The 23,277-nt window shown below is 38.1% G+C and overlaps 1 protein-coding gene across 1 annotated transcript in view; it reads right to left on the minus strand.

Annotated features, from left to right (window-relative positions):
- Positions 1-14,452: 14,452 nt before the first annotated feature.
- Positions 14,453-23,277, minus strand: part of C5H14orf132 (chromosome 5 C14orf132 homolog) — a 45,861-nt gene continuing 37,036 nt past the window's right edge. The window contains exon 2 of the mRNA XM_032188289.1: positions 14,453-22,435. Coding sequence (XP_032044180.1) covers positions 22,211-22,435 — 225 coding nt within the window. The 3' untranslated portion in view covers positions 14,453-22,210. The remainder of the gene's footprint in view (positions 22,436-23,277) is intronic.

The raw sequence follows: 23,277 nt of genomic DNA on the forward strand, positions 1-23,277 counted from the left end.
TGGGGAAAAAATAATCATACTTTATAAATATTTTTGACTTGAATTTGTTTCTAAGAACTCTCTAGAGGGTTTTAGGGTTCTTTTTTTTACTTTTCATTTACAATTACTGCAATCAAAAGTTACAGAAGGAACATTTTTATTTTGATAAATATTTTATTTTCTATGTGGGCAAATCTAAAACAATTCCTCTTAAGCTTCATCTGTTGCTTTCTGTTGTCAAAGAAAGTGTATATTTTTGTGCTGGGCATTTTGGTGTTAAGTGACCTCTGACTGGGCTGGAAAACACCCTGGAAATCTCAGTTCAGGGGCTTGGTTTGAGGACCCTTGCCAGATTGTTTTGACCACACTATCCAGTGCCTTTTGGAAAACTAAAGGTTATTTCTGCAGCATGGATATAGTCAGACTAGGAAGCAAGGAACGGAATGGGTAAGAGCAACAACCCACATAGGGTTACTGAAGCTGTTCAGATGGACAGAGCTTGAGGACAGCTGCAATGGAAAGCATTCCTGAGTAATCAAAAGCCTCAAGCATGTTGTGAATTATAAAAAGCTCTTGTAAAAGTGAGCAACAGGCAAGATGCAGCTAGAGGACTGCATATGTAAACACCCATGTTTAAATTTTCCATTTAAAATTAAAACAGCAAGTCATGTGTTATGCATATCTGGGCCCAATAGAAATAGGGGACTTTTTATGAAGTCACATTGTTAACCTCAGAGCCCTCTGCTAAAATGACTGCATCCCAATGGACTGTGTTGTCACCACTTGAAGCTTCCCCTCAGTCTTTGTACTTTAGAATGAAGAACGAGAATTTGGGTAAGCAACGATGACTGTGGCACAATGTGGGTGGGCATGCTCCCACTGGATGTTGATAGTTTTGTAAAGGCTAGCACCAGAAGTGATGTAGTTTCCATCTGGTCTCTCCAACAGATGCCGAGTTTGAAAACATCCTTTCACTCAAGTGCATAATCTTGCAGGTTTCTGTGACGACAATAATAAGATTTAATAAACGCTACTCTGTTGTACTAGATTGGTAGATACTATAGATCAGTTCTCAAGGTGGTCTTAGTTCTGGTTTGTCTCTGACAACGTGCAGTACAGCTGTGCCTGGATGCTCTGAAGGTATTGTGGTAACCACTTTTACAGAGACTGTTGGGATGAATTAGCCAGTGGTACTCTTGTGGAAGTCTTTGAGTATACCTAAACTGTGCTAGGATTAGTTTCTGACATATAAAATTACCCAGAGATCTGGAGATTCTCTCTGTCCATTAGTGGATAGAAAGCTCTTTGCTTGGGAATTTCTCCCAGGAAATTAGAAAGTAATTTCCTAAATTCCCTAAAGAGAAAGTGCTCTCCTGCTCTCTCATGCTTAGAAAATGACAATTATTGCAAAATTGTCTGCAACAATAAATAGAAGCAGATGTGCCTTGGAGCAGCCACTGGCATGTGGGACCAGTTTTTAATACTAATATAGTGATTTGCATGCTGAATTCTGTTTCTCCTTACAAAGCTCAAAATAAAGCTCAGAAGTATCACAGTTCGACTGTTTGCAGCAATTCCTGGCATGTACATTTGTGTATGTGCAGGGATTCATACAAGCTTCCTAATAGAAAAGGCTTTTTTGTGCCTCTGCCAAGTGCTCCAGGACAAGCGGTCAGGCTTCTGCAATGGCTCAGCTTGCTGGATGCAAAGGCCTCTCAAATGTTCAGACAAAACTATTTCTATTGGAACTGCTAAGGGCTTTCAGCACCTGGTCTGAAGTGCTTAAATGTGAGCTGAGCTCTCTTCAGTGTCCTACACGTTGCTAATGACATGGGTGTGTTTTACTGTTGTGTTGGTCTTGCTGAATTCACAGAGAGGTGGTGCTGGATACTCCTGGTAGTCACTGCTGTTTTATAACTCTTTAGTAAAGGTACTAGAATGCATGTCAGTTTGTTTGGGGTTGTCTCTCCCCCTGCCATGTATTTGAACTAATGAACATGTACACCACAACGCCCTGTTTCTGAGGTGTGTACTGGCACCAATAAACAGAGCAGAGTATATTAATTAGCCTTCAAAGTGGCAGGGAAAGAAATCCAGATGGACTAGCCAGCCTTCTCTACAGCTGATGGAGTATAAACAACACCCAGAGATGAGAGAGGTGATTTTAATGCCTTTGTTTATGGTCAAATTAAAAGCATGGGATAAATTCCAACTGCTGAGGCAAACAGCTTGGCAGGAAGGGTGTTTTGTCGCATGGTGGACCAGGGGATGTACACTTGTGAGAAAGGTATGCGCTTCCCCTTGCTTGTCCAGGCTCTGAGGAGCCTTGGGGTATTTATGGCACGTACAAGGAAGTGCACAAAACAGTTTTCCCCCAATGTGGTTTTGTATTTTAATGAGATTAAATATCTCATCAGCTTGTATTTTCAAGTATTCTGTATGTTATTTATCACTGAAGCAAACACTCAAGGTTTCTCCCAGTATGATGAAGTCCGGAGCTCTCCTTGCTGACAGGAAATATCAGTGCTTGGTTATGAGTGGTGCCAGACAAAAAGCAGAGGAAATGACTGACCCCACCTCCCATGTTCCCAAGTTTTTATACCGCCCCAGGGCACTTCCTCTGGAAAAAGAGGTATTGCAGCAGGGGGATCACAGAATCATAGAATGGCCTGGGTTGGAAGGGACTTCAAAGGTCCTCCAGTTCCAACCTCCCCCACCATAGGCAGGGACAGCACCCACTAGATCAGGTTGCTCAGGATCTCATCTAACCTGTTCTTGAACACCTCCAGGGATAGGGCATCCACAACCTGTCTGAGCAACCTGTTACAGTGCCTTACCACCCTCTGAGTGAAAAATTTCCTTCTAACCTCTAATCTAAATCTCCCCTCTTTTAGTTTAAAACCATTCCCCCTTGTCCTGTCAATATCTGATTGAGCAAAGAGTTGCTCAGTCAGATCCCTGGGCTATCTAGGAAGAATAAAGGATAGTGGAGACTAGATGTATTTGCTCAGATGAGAAATTCTCTGCTTGAGAAAGAGACCTTTTTGGTACATAGTTGAGGTTTCCAGCTCCCTTGCTTCTTCCTTGCCCAGCTTTAGCGTAGATGATAAGATTGGGTCATGCTGTGGCATGTGGCTGCTTGTGAGTTATTTACAGCCAGCAGAATTTGTCCCCAGATATGAGGCCAATTTAATTAAGTGATACTCTGGCCAGCAATTTATTACTTCTGGCAAGCAATTTATTAAGGAAATATTTAATTGTTCGGAAAAGCTGAACAGATTTTATTAGCATCAGAACTTGCATTGGAAATAATGGAGAAATACTAGCATGAGTTTGAATTCTGTAGCATGCTTTTTAGCCTAGTTCCTCCTGGCATCAGTATTTTTTCGGTATTTGTCTGCTTTTAAACGATGTTTCTAAGAAAATGTGTTTGCATCTCAGCTTTCATAGATGAAATTCTTTCTGCTTGGAAAGACCTACAGACTTCTCCAGACTAGTGTGGCACCTAACTAATCCTTGGGGCAGTTCCAATCATATAATTATCCATGCTCAAAATTGCTTGGGCTAGAGTCTTTGCCAGGAAAATTCTCATCTATGCCAACAAAAAATTTACTTTATTTGGGAAAACCCTCAATCAACTTGATCAAAGGTCAATTCTACAAACATAGGAAAATTGAGCAGTGGCTTTCTAGGAAATTTTTTGGGAAAAAAAAGGCAGGATTTTAATGAAATTTTAGAATTCATTAAATGTTTTAGGTGTGTTAAAAAAAAAAAAATTAAGCTGACAGATGTACCATGTTCTTTAACGATATAACGATATCGTTATATCATTATAGATAACGACAATCTATACTATTGCCCTATAACGGTCTCTCAGAGCAAATTTTTTATAACATTATGTTGACTTCTTGTAATAATATTTGAAAAAATTTTTGTCAACTTCTGGTTCAGAAGGTGATGAACGCCATGATCCTTCCCAGACAGAAGTATCCTTTTGGAAGTACCATATAAACAAGGGGAGACAATGTCTTGTTCAGAGAGCTCAAGTAAACAGGAGAACCAGTAGTATGGGGGGGCCAGGATGAGAACCAAGTTCTCCAAGCACCCAGATTCTTGCCTCTGGCAGACCAAACTTCCTCTGTCTGTTTTCAGCACTTAAAGAATAATTTTCGTCACTGGTCCTTTCTCTAATATGGCTAAATCTTTAAATACTGTAATACACCATTGTATGATTTTTCCTGGGTTTCCTCCATGCTATTGAATTTCTTTTTCCGTTACAAAGCTGGGACTAGATTGAGTGCTTACTTTCAGAAATACATCCCCAGAGGAAACAATTATGCTTTTCCTCTTGTTGGCCATCTGTCTTTCTGATAATTTGTTATGTTGTGGACTTAATTTATTTTTAGTTAATTCTGAGCTGTAGCATGTGGCTTTGTTGTCCTAACAGTTTTTTGCCTCTTTCACAATAATTTACTCAGATGTTTCCGCTTAGTCAAGTTCCTTACAGTCAATGTCTATCTGAAGAAACTTGCCTTCCATTCTGCTTGTGTCACCCTTAAAAGTATGCAGAAAGTGAGGGCAGAAATCACAGTCTTCTGTGAAATCTGATTATTTATGTACTTAATTATTAGTAATTTTCCTCTCATCGCTTGAAATTCTTATGGTCATGTTAGGGAAACAGTCACTTTTTTTAGGAGACCTATTATGTAAATTTTATGAAAAAGATTTAAAAAAAAAAAAACACACCATACAAGATTGCAAAGTATATACCGTCTTCTTGTACTTTTTGGAATGTTATTAGTTAACTGCTATTTTCCTGACTTAAATACTTGGGAGAAGGCAAATCTTGTGGCTCAATTAACCACAATCTTCTACTGATACTGTAATGCATAAAAACTTCAGTTGTTGGGCATTTCTAGATACTCTTTTGTTTGTTTGTTTGTTTTTTGGAAGAGTAACAGTTATAGCTCCATTAACTTTCAAACTAGTATTATTTTACCAATACACCACTCTAGTTCTCTAGATCTGGGAGATTTGGTCCTGGGCTAAGTTGTGCCTGTGTTTGACACCTATAGGAACTGTAGAGATTCAACCTGGTCTCTCAGTTCCTTAAGGAGTGCTCCAAACACTAGTATGATTTTGCAACATTCCTCAGGCAGACCACCTCCTGTGTGAAGAATCATGTATTTTAATTTGTTTGAAACCTGTTTTACGCTAGTTTCATTTTTTGGTCCTTAATTTTTGTGCTGGAAGAGATGGTGACCAGCTCATCCCTACTAAATCTCTCTGTGCCAGTCATAACTTTATAGTTTACTATCAAATATAAATTGTCTTTTTATTCTTTTTTTTTTTCCCAGATCTTCAACTAGAGACCTTTAGTTTTATCAGATTTCTTTTTGAAAGCACGCACTTTCTTTACTCTCTCCTGTTGCCCTTTGCTGAACCTATTCAGATATCCTATCAGAGAACAGAACAAGAAGTTTGCATGTGTAAGGGAAAAATTGTGACAGTTTAGGTGAGTGGCAGACATCCTATAATATACATTGGACTCTAAATTATATATATATATATGTATAAACAACAACAAAAAAACCACCAATTTTATTTGTCTCCCTTTTATTTCTTACAAGGAGATGAGTTAAGCATTTGCACTTTGAGGCAACACAGAAAAAACACTATGTATAATTTAGGGACAAAATAAAAAGGAAAGGAAAAAAAAAAAAAAGATTGAATGTCCACTTAGGTATTCTATTATCTTTATTATTATTTTTAAAGTGAAACACCAGAAGGTGGAAACATTCTATTGTTGACGTATACCTTGCTGAGACACAATATCACTCATGGAAAAGCAATGACCAAGGGTGGTGACAGGAAACATAAAACCAGCAAATATTTTTAAGGTTCCCTGCTCCTGGGATGTATTGCTTTTAAAAATCAATGAAAAAAGCAATGACCAAGGGTGGTGACAGGAAACATAAAACCAGCAAATATTTTTAAGGTTCCCTGCTCCTGGGATGTATTGCTTTTAAAAATCCAGAACCAGAGAAGGACAATAGATGTTTATATATCAGCCAAGCAGTAGTTCTCATACCCTTATGCAGGGAACTTTCCCTTTGTTTTCTTCAGGGATGCAGGTTCCCACAGCAAATGAGGAAAAGTACTAGAAGGAGCAGAGGAAGAGATTCACTCCTTTAATGTACCGGTTCAAAAAGGGAAAGTTGAATCATCATTCTGCAAATGGAAATATTGACAAGGATCATGCCAATACTGGGGGGGTTAGAATTTTCAAACTCCCCTGGCTTTGGGCTTTGCTAAAGCATGGTAACTTGGGTGACTAGAAATTGTTGTATTGTTTTTCTCCCAGGCTTGCACTTAGTCATCATCCTGCTGGTCATTTTCTTGGCTATATGTGAAATAGAGTCTGACTGTGCTTGCCGTTAGTGGTCTAATTCAAGAAGGAAGCTATTGGAGCCAATATTGTATTAGGCAGAATCATTTAAAATGTGTGTGAAATAGATGAGTAAGATTATCTTTTGGACGTTTACTGAAAATATTGCTCAATTTAGTGAAATTGATAAATTATGATGTTATTTAAGTAAAGGAAATGAAATTTTAATGCCTTTGTTTCCAAGGATTCTCAGCAGTTTATGTGAAAATACATAGAAGGGCTTGGAAATAACTTTCCTACATGTTTCTTTCTATTTATTTATTTATTAAGGTGCATGAAAGAAAGGAAACTTTCAAGGTTGTGGTATTTTATAGACCTTCAAAAAGCTTTGACAGGAATTCTTAAAAGGATTCTAAAGCCAAAGGATACTTCTATTATTTAACTTGAACTTGTGTGGCCTCTTTAAGGCCACAAATTTCCAAACAATCTTTCTCACCACCTACATTTTATGAATCTTTTCTGTAACTGAGTTCCATATATTTAGGATGAATATTTTTTCAAAGCTACACTATGTGGCAAGTCATATCTAGGAGAAGAAATGAGCTACATTTTAATTTTAATATCTGTTTTAATTTTGTGTTTCATCTCTAAGCAACTAACAGAACTGTATCCTTTATTACTTAGGAAAAAGAAAGAAGTAAGTGAGTGGTGTGTACTTGTGTGGCTACTTCGAATTTCTCATATACTGATGGACAGGTGGAATATGAGTAATTTTGTTTTTATAACCTATTAATAAAGGGATTCATCATTCAATGTAATGGTGATATGATATAATGATTAGTTAATTGTAGATAAACTAGCATTCTAGTGGTGAATTTTACTTCTAACTCAGGGTTATAAAGTTGCATTAAACAGTATTTATTACTGATGGAAAAGGAAGGAAAATAGTATAGTTATGGTTATGTCAGAGCTACTCATCTCCAAAACAAGAAAGGAGAAATATCACTGTAGGCTATCATGTGAGCTTTGAAGTATTATTGATGATAAAAACCATCCATAACCTTTCTTGTGTCTTAACTTGACAGCTGTTCAAGGAAATCAATGTACTTTTCCAGTGTCAAATTATCTGAGGAATGCAAGGTACTTGTAGTCATGTGCACATTGACATAATTTAAAGAAGGTAGGAGAGAAGAGGCAGGGAAACAAATCAGCATATAATAAAAATTCACAGATATTGTAATGTGTTGAGGTGAATTCGTAGGTCAGGGGAAAAAAGAACAGGAATATCCATCACAGCTGGAAGCTTAAGCAGTAGAGGCTTAGAGGCTGTTTTTCCATGCAAGTAGATAAGGCTTTTGCTAATGATTTCATAGGGAAGAACACTTCTTAATACCTATGAATGTCTCAAATCCAAGTTAAATGTTGTTTGTACATCTTAAAGGAGATAAACTAATGCACTGGCTGTGCAAGGTTTACACATACTGGTATTTTGTGAATGACTACCTATTACAGCAGGATTACTTAGCAGAATTTTGTTATATTGAGAACTATTTGGAACAACTTTCTTTCAGAAATCTCCTTTATTTCCCTGAAAGTCCAAACAAAGAAACTATGATGTCATCTTCTGACAGCCTAACAGATTGCACTAAACCAAATGAATCAACCAAACCCTATGGTTTGTGTAACAGACACAAATCTGTTACTTCAAAAACACGCTCTCTTGAATCTGGTTATTAGAAAGGCTTCTAGCTGGAGAAGGTAACACACATAACCAGTTATAAAAAATATGTGAAAGAACAAACATGAGGCTAGATCTTGACAGTGACAGAAAACAAACCAATCCTATAGTTGTTTTACAGATTTTTAATGAAGTTTAAGTACATACATCATTCAGATGAGACTTATGCTTGGATGGTTCCATAAGATGTTAGGTTTCTGAATTCCGTCCTCAGTGTTTCCGTCTTTTTAAGTAAGTTCTCGTATCTCTGCCATGGAAGTTGTCTAACCAAGAATCTGGGATGACTTAAATTTGTTTTGGGGCATTGCCCAAAGAATTGTGTGTTGGTCCCAGGAAGGCATCCCATGCTCTATGAACCACAAGGTTCATCTGTGAGGTTCAGAGCATCGCTAGACAGAAATAATTAATATTTATAGACTAATTTCATACTCTTTCCTTCTCCTCCTCCCCCTCAATATTCAGTGTTCATTGGAGCACTTACCTAAATCTAGAGGAGAACAGTTCAGGCTCCTCTGCTCCATGTGTGGCCATGAACTTGCACTTCTGAGGTGACAGCTGCATGAACCAAGCTGTGGAATGATATTTGCTGTAGTCCCTTTTTAGCATTCGGTCCTAATTAAATATTAACTGGGTGAGAGACAGTGAATGTAAGTGGCCTAGCAGTTAGGACACTCGGATGGGAGAAGACAAGCTGAATCTTTCACTGCTCCTCTAATCAATGATCTCCTACTTTAAGAAGGACAAGATGAAAAGAAGGACAAGATGAAAAGTACCAATGTGCAGCTTTTCAGTCATAGTTCAATTGTTTCAAAATTCCCAGTAAATACTACACAGATTTCCAGCTGAAGAATATGCATCTAAAAAATTCAAAGGCATTTATGACTTCTAGTCAATTTTGCCTATAGCAATCAGTGATGTGGACTGGATACTACCTTTTAGACACTTGTCCTGAGTTGAAGTGAGATTTAAAGAGGGAGACATTTATTTTTGTATGAAAACGATGATTCACTTCAAATATCTAGAGACAAGCAATAACTATTTTTCAGGTCAATTAGGAGAAGAGGAACCTGAAATGACACAGTAGGAACCAATAAGACCGGATATGATATGCAGAACCCTCCAGCTGACTCACCTTGTCATCAAGTGTTGAGACGCAAGGCAGAAATGACTACATTTATAATTTAACCCAAACTGATAACCACGTGGGTCCTGTCATTAGCTGAATCTCAGGGTATGAGTTATGTTATCAAAATTCTCATCTGAAAACTTCAAGGTGATACAGTAATAATCAGTCCTTGGATTGCATAGTCAGCCTTGAGTGCTTGTCCTGGTTTTGGTTGGGATAACCAAAAATTAATTTTCTTCCATAGTAGCTGGTTTGGAACCATGTTTTGGATTTAGGGTGAAAATAATGCTGAAAACACAATGATGCTTTAGATGTTGCTGAGCAGTGGTTACAGACAGCCAAAGACTTTTCTACTGCTTATGCTGCTCTGCCAATGAGAGGGAGCTGAGGGTGCACAAGGAGCTGGGAAGGGATGCAGCCAGGACAGCTGGCCCAAGCTGGCTGAAGGGATATCCTATGCCACATGGCGTCATTCTGAATAAAAATGGGATGAGTTGGCTGGGGAGCCTTCTGCTGCTCTGTTGCTTGTGAACTGGCTGGGTCTTGGTCAGCTGGTGCTGAGCAATTGCATTGTACATCACTTGCTTTGGGGTTTTTGCTTGTTTGTTTTGGTTTTATCTTTTTTATTTTTATTTTTATTTTTTTTCTTCTCTTCTCCTTCTTCTGTTAAACTGACCTTATCTCAGCCCATGAGTTCTTGCACTTCTCTTTTCACTTCTCTCCCCCATCCTACTGGTGTGTGTGTGGGGGGGGGGGAAGTAAGTGAACGACTTCGTGGTGTTTAGCAACCTGCCAGGTTAAAGCACAACAGTGCTTCCCCTGTTCTGTTTCAAGATGGAAAGGATGAAGTCCTGACCATGTAGTCAAGCAAGACTAGGAAACATACTGTTCTCTCCCTAACCCAACAGTTCTCTGGCATCCAAGCTAAAAAGTAACTGTGATGTACTTCAATGAGCTCTCCAATCTGGACAGGTGAGGGCCTGGAGTCTCCTGGGTGTAACGTGTTTCTCAGCCCAGAAGCATTCTTTGTATATCTATGCTAGGCAATGGAAACAAGGCTTGGCCAGAAGGGATTTCACGTAGGAGTTGGACAAGGAGCCTTTCATTGCTGTATGTTATGCTGAGGGTTATGGATTCTTGTGCTTGGAATGAATAAAATAAAATATTAAAAATTCTAGAGAGGGAGAAGAGTTTTGAAGACTATTTATAAACTCTTCACAGAAAAGTAGAAACTTGAGATATGAATTCTGGCAGCTTTTCAGTACGTTCTTATCACTGGCAAGAGCTGAATGCATTAGAAATAAATTAACATGATTGTAAGTATACTACATAATGTGGCAGAAGAAAATGACTGCACTGACAAGATACTACTTTGTATATGAAAATAAAGTCCTGTCTTGCAGCCCTTGGTCATGAAAAACTTGCAACATTACAAGGGAGGTGCATGAGAAATGAAAAGTGAACTCCACTGTCCATATCCCAAGCATAAGTTATTCTACAGTCACTCTTGTCACTGAAGTGCCAGTCACAGAATTGCTCCTAGAGACTTGTAGCCTTTCCAGCAGGCCACAAAAAGTACAAATAAATAAAGCTTCTAGGTAAAATTTGCCTCTCTGGACTTGTTTTTTGGTTTTGTTTGCTTGTTTTTTTTTTTTTTAATCTTGGTATTGCAGTACACTTTTGTATGTGGCATGTGCATACAATAGGCAATTGAGACCTGCAGTGCAGGAAAAATGAACGTTTAGGGTTTTATTTATTTCCAGTTGTTGAATGGTTTTATATTCCGGAAATCTAATGTGGCTAATATGGTGTGGTGGCATTTTCCCTGGCTTGTATTATGCCAGAGAGGAAATACTCGAGTAGATTAAGAGGGACATTATGCTCACTTCTATGCCAAATTTACTCTGCCTTTTTTGTAAAGCAATGCTTCAACACTTGATTTAACATTATTTTCTTCCAGTGATTCTTTCCTGTTGGATGTGTTACAATGGAGGTCCTGTACCACACAAATTTGAAGGATGAGCTTCCTATGTCCCTGGACTGAGTCATAGGGCTCATCTGCACAGATAAGCGAAGGTAGCCTACAAGCTGTGGTTACTCTGCAATAATTTCCAGGTCAGCTGTGTTTGCCCCATGTTGAAGGGACTCAGCCCATTTGCCATCCTTGGTCCCAGCCCAGTGCTGTGCTCACTCTCACCAGAAGTGCACAAGTTTCTCAGCAGAGCAGCCCTTCTGCGGTTTTCTGCAGTGCTCATGATGACTTCCTGCAGTGCTCAAGTAATTCTTCAGTTTGAAGAAGAGCTTTTTAGACTCCTAAGTCATCTGTTCTCTGCACAGTTGGCTTCTGAGGAAGCTCTTGCCTGCTCAGCATGAATTAACAAATGATAAGGACACAAGCATTGAATGAAGCAGGGGTGGTTGTTGAGTGATAAAGTATGGGTGGCTCACATCTAACACAAATCAGCTTTGCTGGGGGAGGCATTCATAACCCCTGAACTTTAAAATATTTAAAAAAAAATAAAAATAACCCATTTTCCTCACAGAAGAGACACTAAATTATGAAAAATTTCAGTGTGATTTTTATGCAGTGTGCTGTTTGCTTATTGTTATATTTAAAAGTTGCTTCAATGACAAGTTTACATGTATACTGCAAGTTTTAGAATATGAAAGTCTAAAGTTGTTTACAATTACACTTCCACGTTATACCATACAAAAAATGCTTTGACTTGTCATTCATTGTTTTTTCATTTTAAAATTGGACAAAACATTATGACCTTTCCTTTTTTTTTTTTTTTTTTTTTTTTTTGTTGTTGTTGTTTGTTTTTTGTTTACATTTAGAATGGATTTCTTTTTTCCAAAACTACCTGAAGGATAGAAAGTCTAGACTGTAACTGGAAGATGAAAAAAAAATCAGCTTTCGTCCCAAGTACCATACAATCAGAGGAGAGGCAACTTGGACAACAGTCTTAAGAATGAGCTCTCACACCTTCCTCTACAAAGGAAGCAGGAAGGTAAGGACAATTCTTACATGGTCAAAGTCTGAGTTTGACTCTAGGAGACCTCAGTCAAAATGTATTTCAGAAGATGGGACCCATCTGAAACAAAACCAAGCTAGTAAATAGTGAGCAGAAACTACAAGGGAAGTTTGCAAAGATGATAGAAATTAAAAAGGCTAAAAGAAACTTGTGTGGTTATACAGGCCATTAAAAAAGAAACACAAACAAAAGTGTGAGGCTTTCAAAGGAATTAATGGGTACTTTGATTTCCCAGAAAGTGAGAGAAATAAGTACTTAGTAAGTACCTTCTTTGTATTAGCTATTATCACAGAGGACTTTGAGGAATATTTACCCAAACCATTTGCTTTTCAAGTAATGAATATTGCCAGAGATCAGAAGAGTTTGGGTATTAGCACAGAGTAGGAAATGATAGAGTAGAAAGATTAAAAAAAAATAATAAAAAATCTGAAGTGCTTGGTAGAAGAGCTGATCTGCCAAGAAAACAGAAGAGCTCTGTTTAAAATTGCTCACTGCATTGGAGGCCCAGGGAGTAGGTCACTTTACCTATGCTTTAAGGAGCCACTTAAGACCAGTAAGCCTTGCATTTGTAGCCAACTAGCGTTTATAAGCATAAAATCTTTGTAAGTCAAAATAGAAATTACAGGATAAACTTTTTCATAAAACAAGCATCCTTCTTTCCTTTAACACGCATGGATTATCTGAATATGTAAAGGAAAAATGAGATCCAGATGATCCAATATACTGAAAATTAAAAAGTGCAGCTTTGTAAGCTGTAATACAAACCTTGTGAATGATTTTCTTAGCTCAAGTTGAAGCTGTTACAAGATATACAAAGCAAAACTCAAGCTCCTATTTTATTGCAATGTTTCCTTTATCACGACAGGCAATGAAATGGAAAGCAGGCTGTTTACAGATGTACTCCATTAGCCCCAGTAAAAGCAGTATATGTGCTGCAGTGAAGTCACAAATTTATTCCCAAATGAATTATTCTTTAGCCTTAATAAAACCATAACATAGCTTTTGACAAAGCAAAATATGGCAGATGAAACCATATAATGGGCAGGATCTCTTTGGGCTAAAAGACTGGTTCTCCTATAGTAGTTTTACAAAAGAATTTACCTTAGTGTTTATGTAGATATATAGCTCCAACATTCTGAGCAGGTTTTATTGATATGAATACACATACTTAACGCTGATGTTTTCCTCCTTGACTGCTCAACAGGACATTCCCTTCCATTTCTAAATTATTCTCATTTCTAATTATTCTATAGAATTCTAAAATGAACAGATTTGAGATTTGTATAATTCTGATATGGAGCCAGAGCTCAATAGTTACAATGGAAAAGTGACTTATAATTAGATGTCACTGTAGCGTAGTAACTGCACTTCTTTGCATTCTGATGGGTAAAGTCTGGAATATGTTATGTGGCTAGATTGATAGACTGGGACTCAGGGAAAAAAAAAGTCTGATTGTTTATGAGTTTTTGTCAGGCTCGCTCTAAGGACTGGCATAGGTAGCTTTGTGATGTTTTAGGTTTGATTCATTTAAAGGTAAGTCAAATTGTTTTTCAAAACTGTGCACGAGAGGTCACTTGTTGTCACGTTATTTTGTCATTTCCTCAGTCAATCTGAGTGTACTTGCCTCACTGGTTCCCTTTCAATAATCGTAAGGAAGGTAAGTGTTAATCTACATGTAGTATTGCATTAGCACAACCATGTTTTCCTCTCTTCCTCTTTTCCCTGTTTGTTTTTATGGAACTTGCTGAACAACCTGCAGTGAGGTCTGAGCCCTCCTCCCCCCAGTTCTAATCCCCAAAAGTCTTCTGAATGGCTGCCCTAGGACAGGAGTTTGCAGGAGTATAGGGCCACAATCAGAAAAATGTCCATGCTGCATATTGTGACAATATGGTCGTGCTAAATGGAGTGAGCTGGGACAGTAATGACTTTCACAAGTGTTCATGGTATGAGGGCTTCTGAGGTGAAGTTTGAGGAAGATGAGACTTTTTTTTTTTCTTGTCTTTTCTTTGTGCCATATGTGTAATAGAGATAGTTACCAAAAGCTGACAAATCGTGCAGATTTGTAAATTGCAACAAGTTATTAGTGTCAGTGTATCACTGGAGGTAACAGTAATTAATCTGATGCATTTACAGATTTTTAAATGCTGTCAGCTAAAGAGAATAAAATGAAAAATCGCACATTGCCATCAATTTGAAGAACTTTATCCCAAAACACAATTTCCATCTGCTGTTAACAAAAGGTGTCATTTTCATCATAGTAAAAGAACAAACCAGTACCAAGTACATACATAGTGAAAGCAGTCAATAACTGTGTAAGAATATAACAGGAGCAGAAAAGAATACATTTCTGTTAAATAAACTTGCTAATTAGAGAAAACATATTTTTTAAGAAGTTTTTCTCTTTACAGATAAAGATTCACATTTCAAGAACAACTGTTACTAGAGCAATTTTTTTTTTTCTGTAAACCAACCCATATACTACAAAAACAATACAAAGAAGCCCTGCAAATCTGTTAGTGTACAAAACAGGGTAGCAGAGACAAAGAACAAGAGAGTTAAATTTTCCAGAATTATTATGAAAAAAAATAACAGTGCATTCTAAAGGGCTCCAGTAAACTTGTTTTACATGAGCTGAAGGATGACATTTCCAAATGACTGCAATTTTGTGAGAAGTACAGATGCTTTCAAAGTGTTTCTATTTAGTTTATCATGGGGAAAAACACAAAACACAAACAATTAGGCAATATTTGAGATGAGGTAACAGAAAAGTAAATGTTATAAGCTACCTCACAAAGCTAGCTACCGGATTATTTACATTAGTTTAAAACTTCATTGAGACTTTGCACTCTATTCCTTCCCAACTTTACAACTTCTTAACTGAAAAGGTCTTTATTGGAGAAAGAACATATATTTCTTCAGTTAGGTGTTCATACAATAGAAAAAATAGTGCAACTGTTCGCTACATTAAATATCCTTCTAGCATATCTATCAAAATACTCAGTCTTGTTTTCTTTACCTTCTCTTTTAAAAAAATACAGTGTTCTGCTTTTTTTTTTTTTTTTTTTTTTTTGATTAGGGAAGTATGGACATCTTTAGATGTGTTTAAAATAAAAAACCAGCAACCTGGAGCTAGTCCTACAAGATGTTCCACTGAAGCAGATGTTATATACATGTGTTATTAATCCAGTTGTCTCCAGGTGGAGGCAAAGGTCCCTCTGGACAAAGCAGCTTGCAGGCTCCGGAACTTCAACCATCCTTGTGAAGGCAGTAACTGAAAGAGTTCTAGGCCTAAATCTTGTCATAGTTTAATCTTTTTCACTCATTAATAGGACTGAACTCCACAGGAAATGCAACGTAACCTTAATGACTGCTGTTCAGAAGGCTTTTCAAGCAATACCAGAACAAGCATGGACTGATGAGGAGGTTGCTCAACACTTTGAAGTACTTAAGGTACACCTCATTTTGCTCACAAAAAGATCTAGAAATGCTCCATCTGACTATAGCAGCTTTACCATGCATCTGAGAACTATAAGTGTGACTAGATTTGAAATACCCATGGGTCAGCACATTGTGTTTTCTCTTCACTGGATAGAATAGTGGTTCATGGCCATGATGCTACATGGGGTTTTTCTACCTTTTGTGGTGCTTTTCAGTGCCTGTTTTCAGTCCCCTTCCCTTACCCTAAGTACTTTAATGCTGATTATGATTTGCTAAAAAAAGAAAGGGATTTTGGGTGGGGAAAGCTCAATTAATGATGCAGTAATAGTAAAAACAGGAATTTCTAAAATGTATGTTTTGGGTTGTATGGATACTGATGATAGAGTTACAAAGATTAATACTACATCTTTGTGTAGTATTCCTCTGAAGGTCAACAGAGGTGGTTAAGGAGGGCTGAAAAACATTGCTGGCTTCCAATTGCTTGTGTGCTCTGATGCCAGGGAATGAAAAGAAGATGGAGAAGACAAGAAGAGAAATAAAATGAAGGCATGAAGACACATGGTGCCAAGAGATTTTAAAGGGATAGATGAGACTTCACATCAGGGTATTTTGGAGAGGTAAGAGGAATGACACAGTCTGAAGGATCAGGTAGCGACATTTAAGACATTCCTGAAAAATTATTTGTCTCTGTTCTTGACTTTTGTTAATTGTGGTTAATAACAATAAGACATTGTGAGATTTACTGGCATAAAGCTGCAGAAAAAAATGAGGTGATGCTATTGTACAGATGATACTTGACTCTTTAACATGCCTTGTGTAAGAAACCTTGGTGTTTTTTTGTTTTAGCAGGGAGACTAATCAGCACTTTTGGGCATTAATCTTATGTATTCTATCCACATGGGAAGCTTCCTCAGTATTTTCTACAACTGAAAAATATCTTCACTAGAAGCCTGCACTGCAAAGATAAGAGTGGGTAGCATAATGATCCAAAGACTTCTGAAGAAGATGGAAACACTGGTTGTGCCTATATAAAAGGGCTTTTACCTTGGTACCAACAGATCAAGCTTTCTGATGACACTCAGGTAAACCTGCCTTTGAAGCAATCCGTTGAGATGATTAGACACGACAGGTTTGTATTACCATTTTGTTTCCATTACCTGTCTGCCTTGCATTAATTCCTAAAACAGGTTACAGCAACTGTAGATCTCGCCATGTTGTCTCAGTGTAAGTACTCTGGTACAGATCAGAATGGGACAAAATTGCAATGCATTTTGTTCTGCAAAGGCACATATTTCCCTGGAGATTTCTCTGTAGTCTGGAGTCTTTCCTATTACTTTGTGCCTGAACAGCCAAAAACTAAAATGCGGTATGTTTCTTCCTAACCTGCTAGGATTTCCCTACATGCCCATAGACAAGGGTAGTGGTGACTTCATTTTCATTGTCTTGAGTTGGAAAGACAAGGTAAAAGGGGTTGTATGAGGAAAAACAAAAATCACATCAAGACCAGTACGAAAGTTTAAGACCTCTGAATATTTTGATTTTTTAAAGTGTTTTCCCAGATTAGGGGCAAAGGGGCTAACTACTTTTTAAACCATTCCTGTCTTGATCTTACCATGACTGACCAATATGCTGTGTAACAAGATACCTAATAGAATATTGATCTCCAGCTCTTCTTCTGCTAGGGGCACAAATGGCCTTGGTCCCCTGAGGATTAGCATGCAGGAGGGACACGTTGTACCTGATGGTTAGCTCACTCAGACTGTGCATCCAGAAAGCCAGAGGGGCAGAAGAGGAGTTAATGAAGCGCTAAGCTCTGCTTGTCAGAACCCTGATGTCTGACATTACCATCAGAGACCTGACTGCCCTTTTTCTTTCTGAGTGTTAGCCAGATGAAATCCACTTATCCAGAGCTCTAAGTGCTTTAAAAGTACAGAAGCGTTTGATCTGCGATTTTGATTTTCAGCCTATTTCTCTTAATAATGGAAATCAGCCTCAAAATGAATAATTTTCCAAATTCTGCTCTGTGATTAGCCACAGGAAGCCCAGCAAAATTACCCTGTATAAATGGACAGAGCTACATGAAATTAATAACTCTCAGCAGCCTGCAGAGAAATGTGAAAAGGATATTAAGAACTGGAATAGTTCAATAATAACAAAAAGAAAGCTTCTAATAATAGACAAACTGCATAACTTCCTATAGACTAAAGACTGCTGTTTTAATTTGTGTCCCAGACATAAAGGCAGGTTTTCCCTTTCAGACTACAATAGCTGGCTGCTTCTATTCACTCTTGACTGGGGTCTTGTTATTACAGGCAGTTGGTGGGATGCTGACGACCCTCAAGTCCCATTGTAAACAAGGATTTTGGAGAGTGGATTTCACTACTTCAGAGGTAACTATCAGCTCACTTTCCCATTTAAATGGCTAAATATGTTACTGTAGCTGTTGAATCCCTCTGCTACTGTTGCATCAGTTTCAAAATCTGTTCCTTTTTGCAAATGCATTGACATGATAATACATGCTGCTTCCTCCCTTTATTTTAGGGGGATATTAATATTGTGGACAAGAACAGGTGCCTAGCCTTGGAGCTAAATGTATAGCAGGAGTGGCTCTATGAGTTTCCTCACTCAGTTCTCCCATCTAACATGCCTTTGCACCTACCTCCAGAACTGTTCAGCCTTCAGTCTCACAGAATCACAGTCATAGTGCATCCTGAGTTGGAAGGGACCCACAAGGATCATCGAGGCCAACTCCAAGCTGAGTCTCCTTGCTGTGGTGGCTGCACAGCTGCTGTGTCGAGCTGCTGGCTGCTTAGAGCAAAAAACAAAATTCTTAAGTGACAGTTTGATTATCTGATATGTTGTCGTAGATCCCTAGGGGCCATGGCAAGAAAAGACTTGTAAGGGCATCCAGTCTGTTCCCCTGCTTCCCATGGATCACTCATAATTGCAGAGCACAGGCAGCATGGCTTCTTGTGCTTGCAGGATGATGTTTACAACATAGCTAGGGGTCTAATGCTGCAGGTAGGAAATGTTCTTCTTTTGTCCACTACTGAACAAACTCTGATCAGGATCTTGTAGCTGTTATCTGTGCTAGATGCACATACTTAAAGCATAGATCTACAAGTGGAATCCTGCTCTAATGCTGGTGCATGAAATGCTCAGCAAAGCACAGAAGCCTCTTCAGCTTTTACAGAACAGCTCGGGGGAATGCATTTGGACTTGCTCATCACTCCTCAGTGAGTGACAGCACTTCTCCAGCTGCTTTGCTTCAAGGAAAAGGAGTAGCTACAGTCCTCTAAGTCAAGCTATGCTGACAGTTCAGGCTATAACTTTGACTCACATAATGAAGCAGTGATAACACATTTCACAGGACCACACCTGTGAAACATCTACCATTTTTTCTCCCCTCTCCTCTGTGGTCTCTCTGAACTTAATGATGGATGAGTCTCCTTTTTTCAGTGCTTGAATTTTAGCCTTCCTTAGCCTTCCAGGAGATTTAAGAGGCTGTAGTAGACCCAATCAGAATGCTATATCCAGAAACAGAGTGTTTATCCTGATCAAAGGAGATCATAATTTGAGCCAGCTCTGCTTACTTTAATGTAGGAATCTTTTATCACCTGACAATATATTTCAGCAGCAGAAAACTAACAGGACTGTTAGTTTCTTTAGCTACAAGATAGGAAATGCTTGCACTTGCTTCCTGCACCCTGTTTTCCATGTCACCCGTCAAGCCAATTACTTTAACTAAGGTTCTGTCTGGCTGCTTTTGACAACTCATTCTCTAATAATGAAAACATGTATGATGATGATCTGGATGAGGGAGGCAGAACTCATTGTCTTCCAACACTCCTGCAATTACTATCAGTTTCAAATGAAAGTAGGACACTTTCTTTGGGAAAAGCAACACAAAAGTGTCACTCAGGTTCATTAGCAGAGTGGTGATTCTTTGCTGTTCCCTCTCTAATATGCTTCTTCATGGGTGAAGAATTTAGTCTAGTGCTTTGAGAAAGAAATGTAAACATTGCTAATTGCACTTAGATTAATATTCTAGGAAATTTAAACAAAGCACTCCACCGGCAAAGTTATTTAGCAGCAGAATAATCCCATTGGGCAAGTACCATAGTGTCAAACTGGTTTTTAATCATGGTGAAAAAAATTTTGCTCTTCATGCACAAATAGTGCTTGCAGGATCTGGCATAACTAATTAGAGAGCCTTTTGAAACATTGAAGAGAAAAACAAAAGAAAAGTCCACTGATACAATTAAAAGGCAATAGAATATCATAAAAATATATTTGAAGTAATATTTGCATGGTTCCTAGATGTTTGCATACCAGATCTTGTCCTGCATTATTCCATTTTTGAGACCTTTCTGCAGCCTTCCAGTCTCACTTAACAGTTTACTTTCTGCTCAGAGAGGGTAAAGAGGCATAGAAGAACAGGGGAAGTACACAGTCTATTCAGCTCCTTCGTTGTTGTTGGTTATTATTATTTCTGTTTGCCTATGAAGGGCAAACATCCATTTAGAACTGTGAATAGCATTATTTCTGTATCAAGACTATAGCTATTTTATTAGACAGAACTTGCTTTCTGCACATCTGAGTTTCCAAAAGTGTGCTTCTCAAATTTTTTCTTTTTCTTTTTCTTTTTTTTTTTTTTTTTCCCCAGAACAGATTTCTTCTGTTCTCAAACAAAACGCTGCCTCCAAACAGTGAAATACCTAAACATACAGAAGCTCTATTCCTCAGGTGAGTTGTTATTGTTTTTCTCATCCCCAGAATAACTTAGTCCCTTTTCTCCCTCCTGCTAGCTGTTTGTTTGCATCTTTCCATCTTTAAAAGCAAGTTCATGAAGACATGAAAAAATATACACAGTGACTACTGTACAATTCTAGATACTGGTTTGGGGCATGCTGCTTTGATTCATGTAAATACTCACCAGCCCTGCAGGAAAATGGGTCTAAAGAGAAAAGAAGGAAAATCCAAACCTCCCTTTACATTTGCCAGCTCTTAGCCCAGCCTCAAGCTCAGTGGCAGGCAAGTGTCAAAAATAGTCTCTGTGTCTTCAGAAGAGGCTTTCTGGAATTAGCATATTAGTTGCATGAGGCAGAAAACCAATATACCACATGCATACTTAGAGGAAGAATTGGTCTACTACTATCTCAAAGTTCAGATATTTTGTGTATTTTGTTTTGTTTTAGAGGGAAGACAAAGATTTCCAACAGAGATGATACCCCCTCCCTCCCCCCAGAGGATTCTATAATCTCTGAAACATTGAGGGCTTCAGCATGTTTTGAAAAGATACAGCTCTTAAAAGGAGCTGCTGATGGGAAGAGTGCAGTAGAAATACTGTTCCCCAACAGAACAAATCCAAATGACAATTGGAGTTGTTACTTAACGTAGTCTACGTAAGAACCACTTCCAGGAGCCTCACCACAACCCAGAGACTTACTAAGACTGAAACACAAGTATTTGTATATCTGCCACCTATTACCTTTTTGTGCTATTTCTATGCCAGCACACATAAATGCTTGCATTCACTCTTGAGAGCACAGAAGTGTCATCTTTCCTTCAAATCTATTTTTCTCAGAAACATCACTTACTCTTTGGCTTCACAATGTTCCTTCAATATGACTATATGCTTATAACTATACAAATATATAACTTCTGTGGAAAACCTGGATTAGAAGGAAATAAGTTGGAAAGCATGATATCTGTCCTTTGTTTCCTGGAAGAAAAACTATTGTTGTCATTACAGTCCAGTATCCCTACACAGAAATGGGTTTCACCCTTCTTCTGAGGAGCTGAGGGGCTGCAAACCAGTCACACCTTGCAATAGCTGTGCCTCCTCCAGCAAACAGCAGGCATGCTGAGCATCAATTCCTAGATTACCACATCTAGTAAGGCAAGTGTAAATAGCATGCATCTGCCTGTCATAGCGTTAGACACATTTTGAACACAGCCTAGTGTATGAAAGTGCTCAAGACACACCTGTGATGACCTTGTACTGCATCAGAACTGACCCAATGCCTACCATTTACTCCATCCAGAAAACTAAGATGTCCAGCAAATATAACACAGAACAATTTCATACAACATTATACCACCATAAAAAAAATACACAAAAAAGCTGACAAAACCCAGAAAAGCTGCTAGACAAATCTAAGCAGTAGAAAATAAGCACTTTCTGTATAAATCTCTGTTTCTTTTGGATTCACTATACCCACACTGGTCTCTCTTTCATTTCCATACTAAACTTGTATTCGCTCAGTTCTCAGTTAAAGCTTTCACCTCCATACAATTTGCAATTGCATCCAAATTTCTGCCATCGGAATTCATGATGATAAACTTGCATTTCACATCCATGACTGTGGTAGCACTTAATCAACAAAGTCCCTACCTATACGTATTTATATAGATATACATGTATATATACACACGTACATACATACACATGACAAATACTGTTGCAGTTATCCTCTCTTCCAGTGTTTGGAGTGACAGGCATCCTAGAAGGTGAAGGCATACACCACTCCCACAACCACAATATTTCCAATTGTTGCTATGATTGCAATCCATAACAATATGGCATCGTTTGAAGACCGGGATGTCTCTTCTGGTGGATTCTGCATGGAAGAAGCTGCGTGGACATTGGCTGAGGAGTTAAACAAGGAGTACTCTGTACTAAAGTCCTCATTTGGTGAGTCCATAAAGGCTCCTCCCATAACAGGAAGCTGTGAAGAAGGATATGGAGAAATGAGATTGAAAGCCAATACTTGTATCTGTTTGGTCTCAAAGTTATTACAAAAGAGTAACCACAAGCCAACCTGCAAAACTACTAAGATTTCATGTACATGGTGCTAAGCCATCAGGAATATCACACACATACTTTACACGATTTTTTCTATTTCTGTTAAAATTGGTATTATTGCAGGAAAACTATGTATATTGCATGTAATATATGTAAGAGCTAACGTGCACACTCCAAGTCAACCTACACAATTATATGAAATTAAAAATAACAAGTAGAGCTATCCACAATGCACTCACATACCAAAGCATAAGTTTAGAGTACTGCGATCGTTTTGTGACTATGAGCAATGGACTCATACTGCTCAAAGGCCTTGAGCAAGCACAATGAGGATTCAATACAAGGAATTTATTCCCTGTTTGTGTTTGGCTCAGAAGTGAACCTTTGATTTATAAACACAAAAACATATGAATTACAAAAGTTGTTGCAGTTAGATAGATGAAGTGTACTTAGTGCTCTAACTTCACTGCAAAACATACCTGCAGTGTATGATTTATAAATAGATAAATTCTAATAATTCTATAAATCTAAAGGATTTATAAATCTATGCAGTGGAAAACTTCAAATTAGATTATGAAAGGCTGCATTGCAATGAAGTGACAGATTTCCAACACTTCTCCCATCTCAGATGTCTACTGGGGAAGAATAAGTTTTCTTTGGTATTCTTAGTGGATTTGTCAATGATACCAGGAAAAGTTCACAGTTCTTCACTTGCAGATGTTTTTTGGCATAATTTTTCTTCACCATTCCCAATAGGTCTCTCTC

This window comes from Aythya fuligula, chromosome 5 (genome assembly GCF_009819795.1).
Source record: "Aythya fuligula isolate bAytFul2 chromosome 5, bAytFul2.pri, whole genome shotgun sequence".
In the NCBI taxonomy this organism is placed as follows: Eukaryota; Metazoa; Chordata; class Aves; order Anseriformes; family Anatidae; genus Aythya; species Aythya fuligula.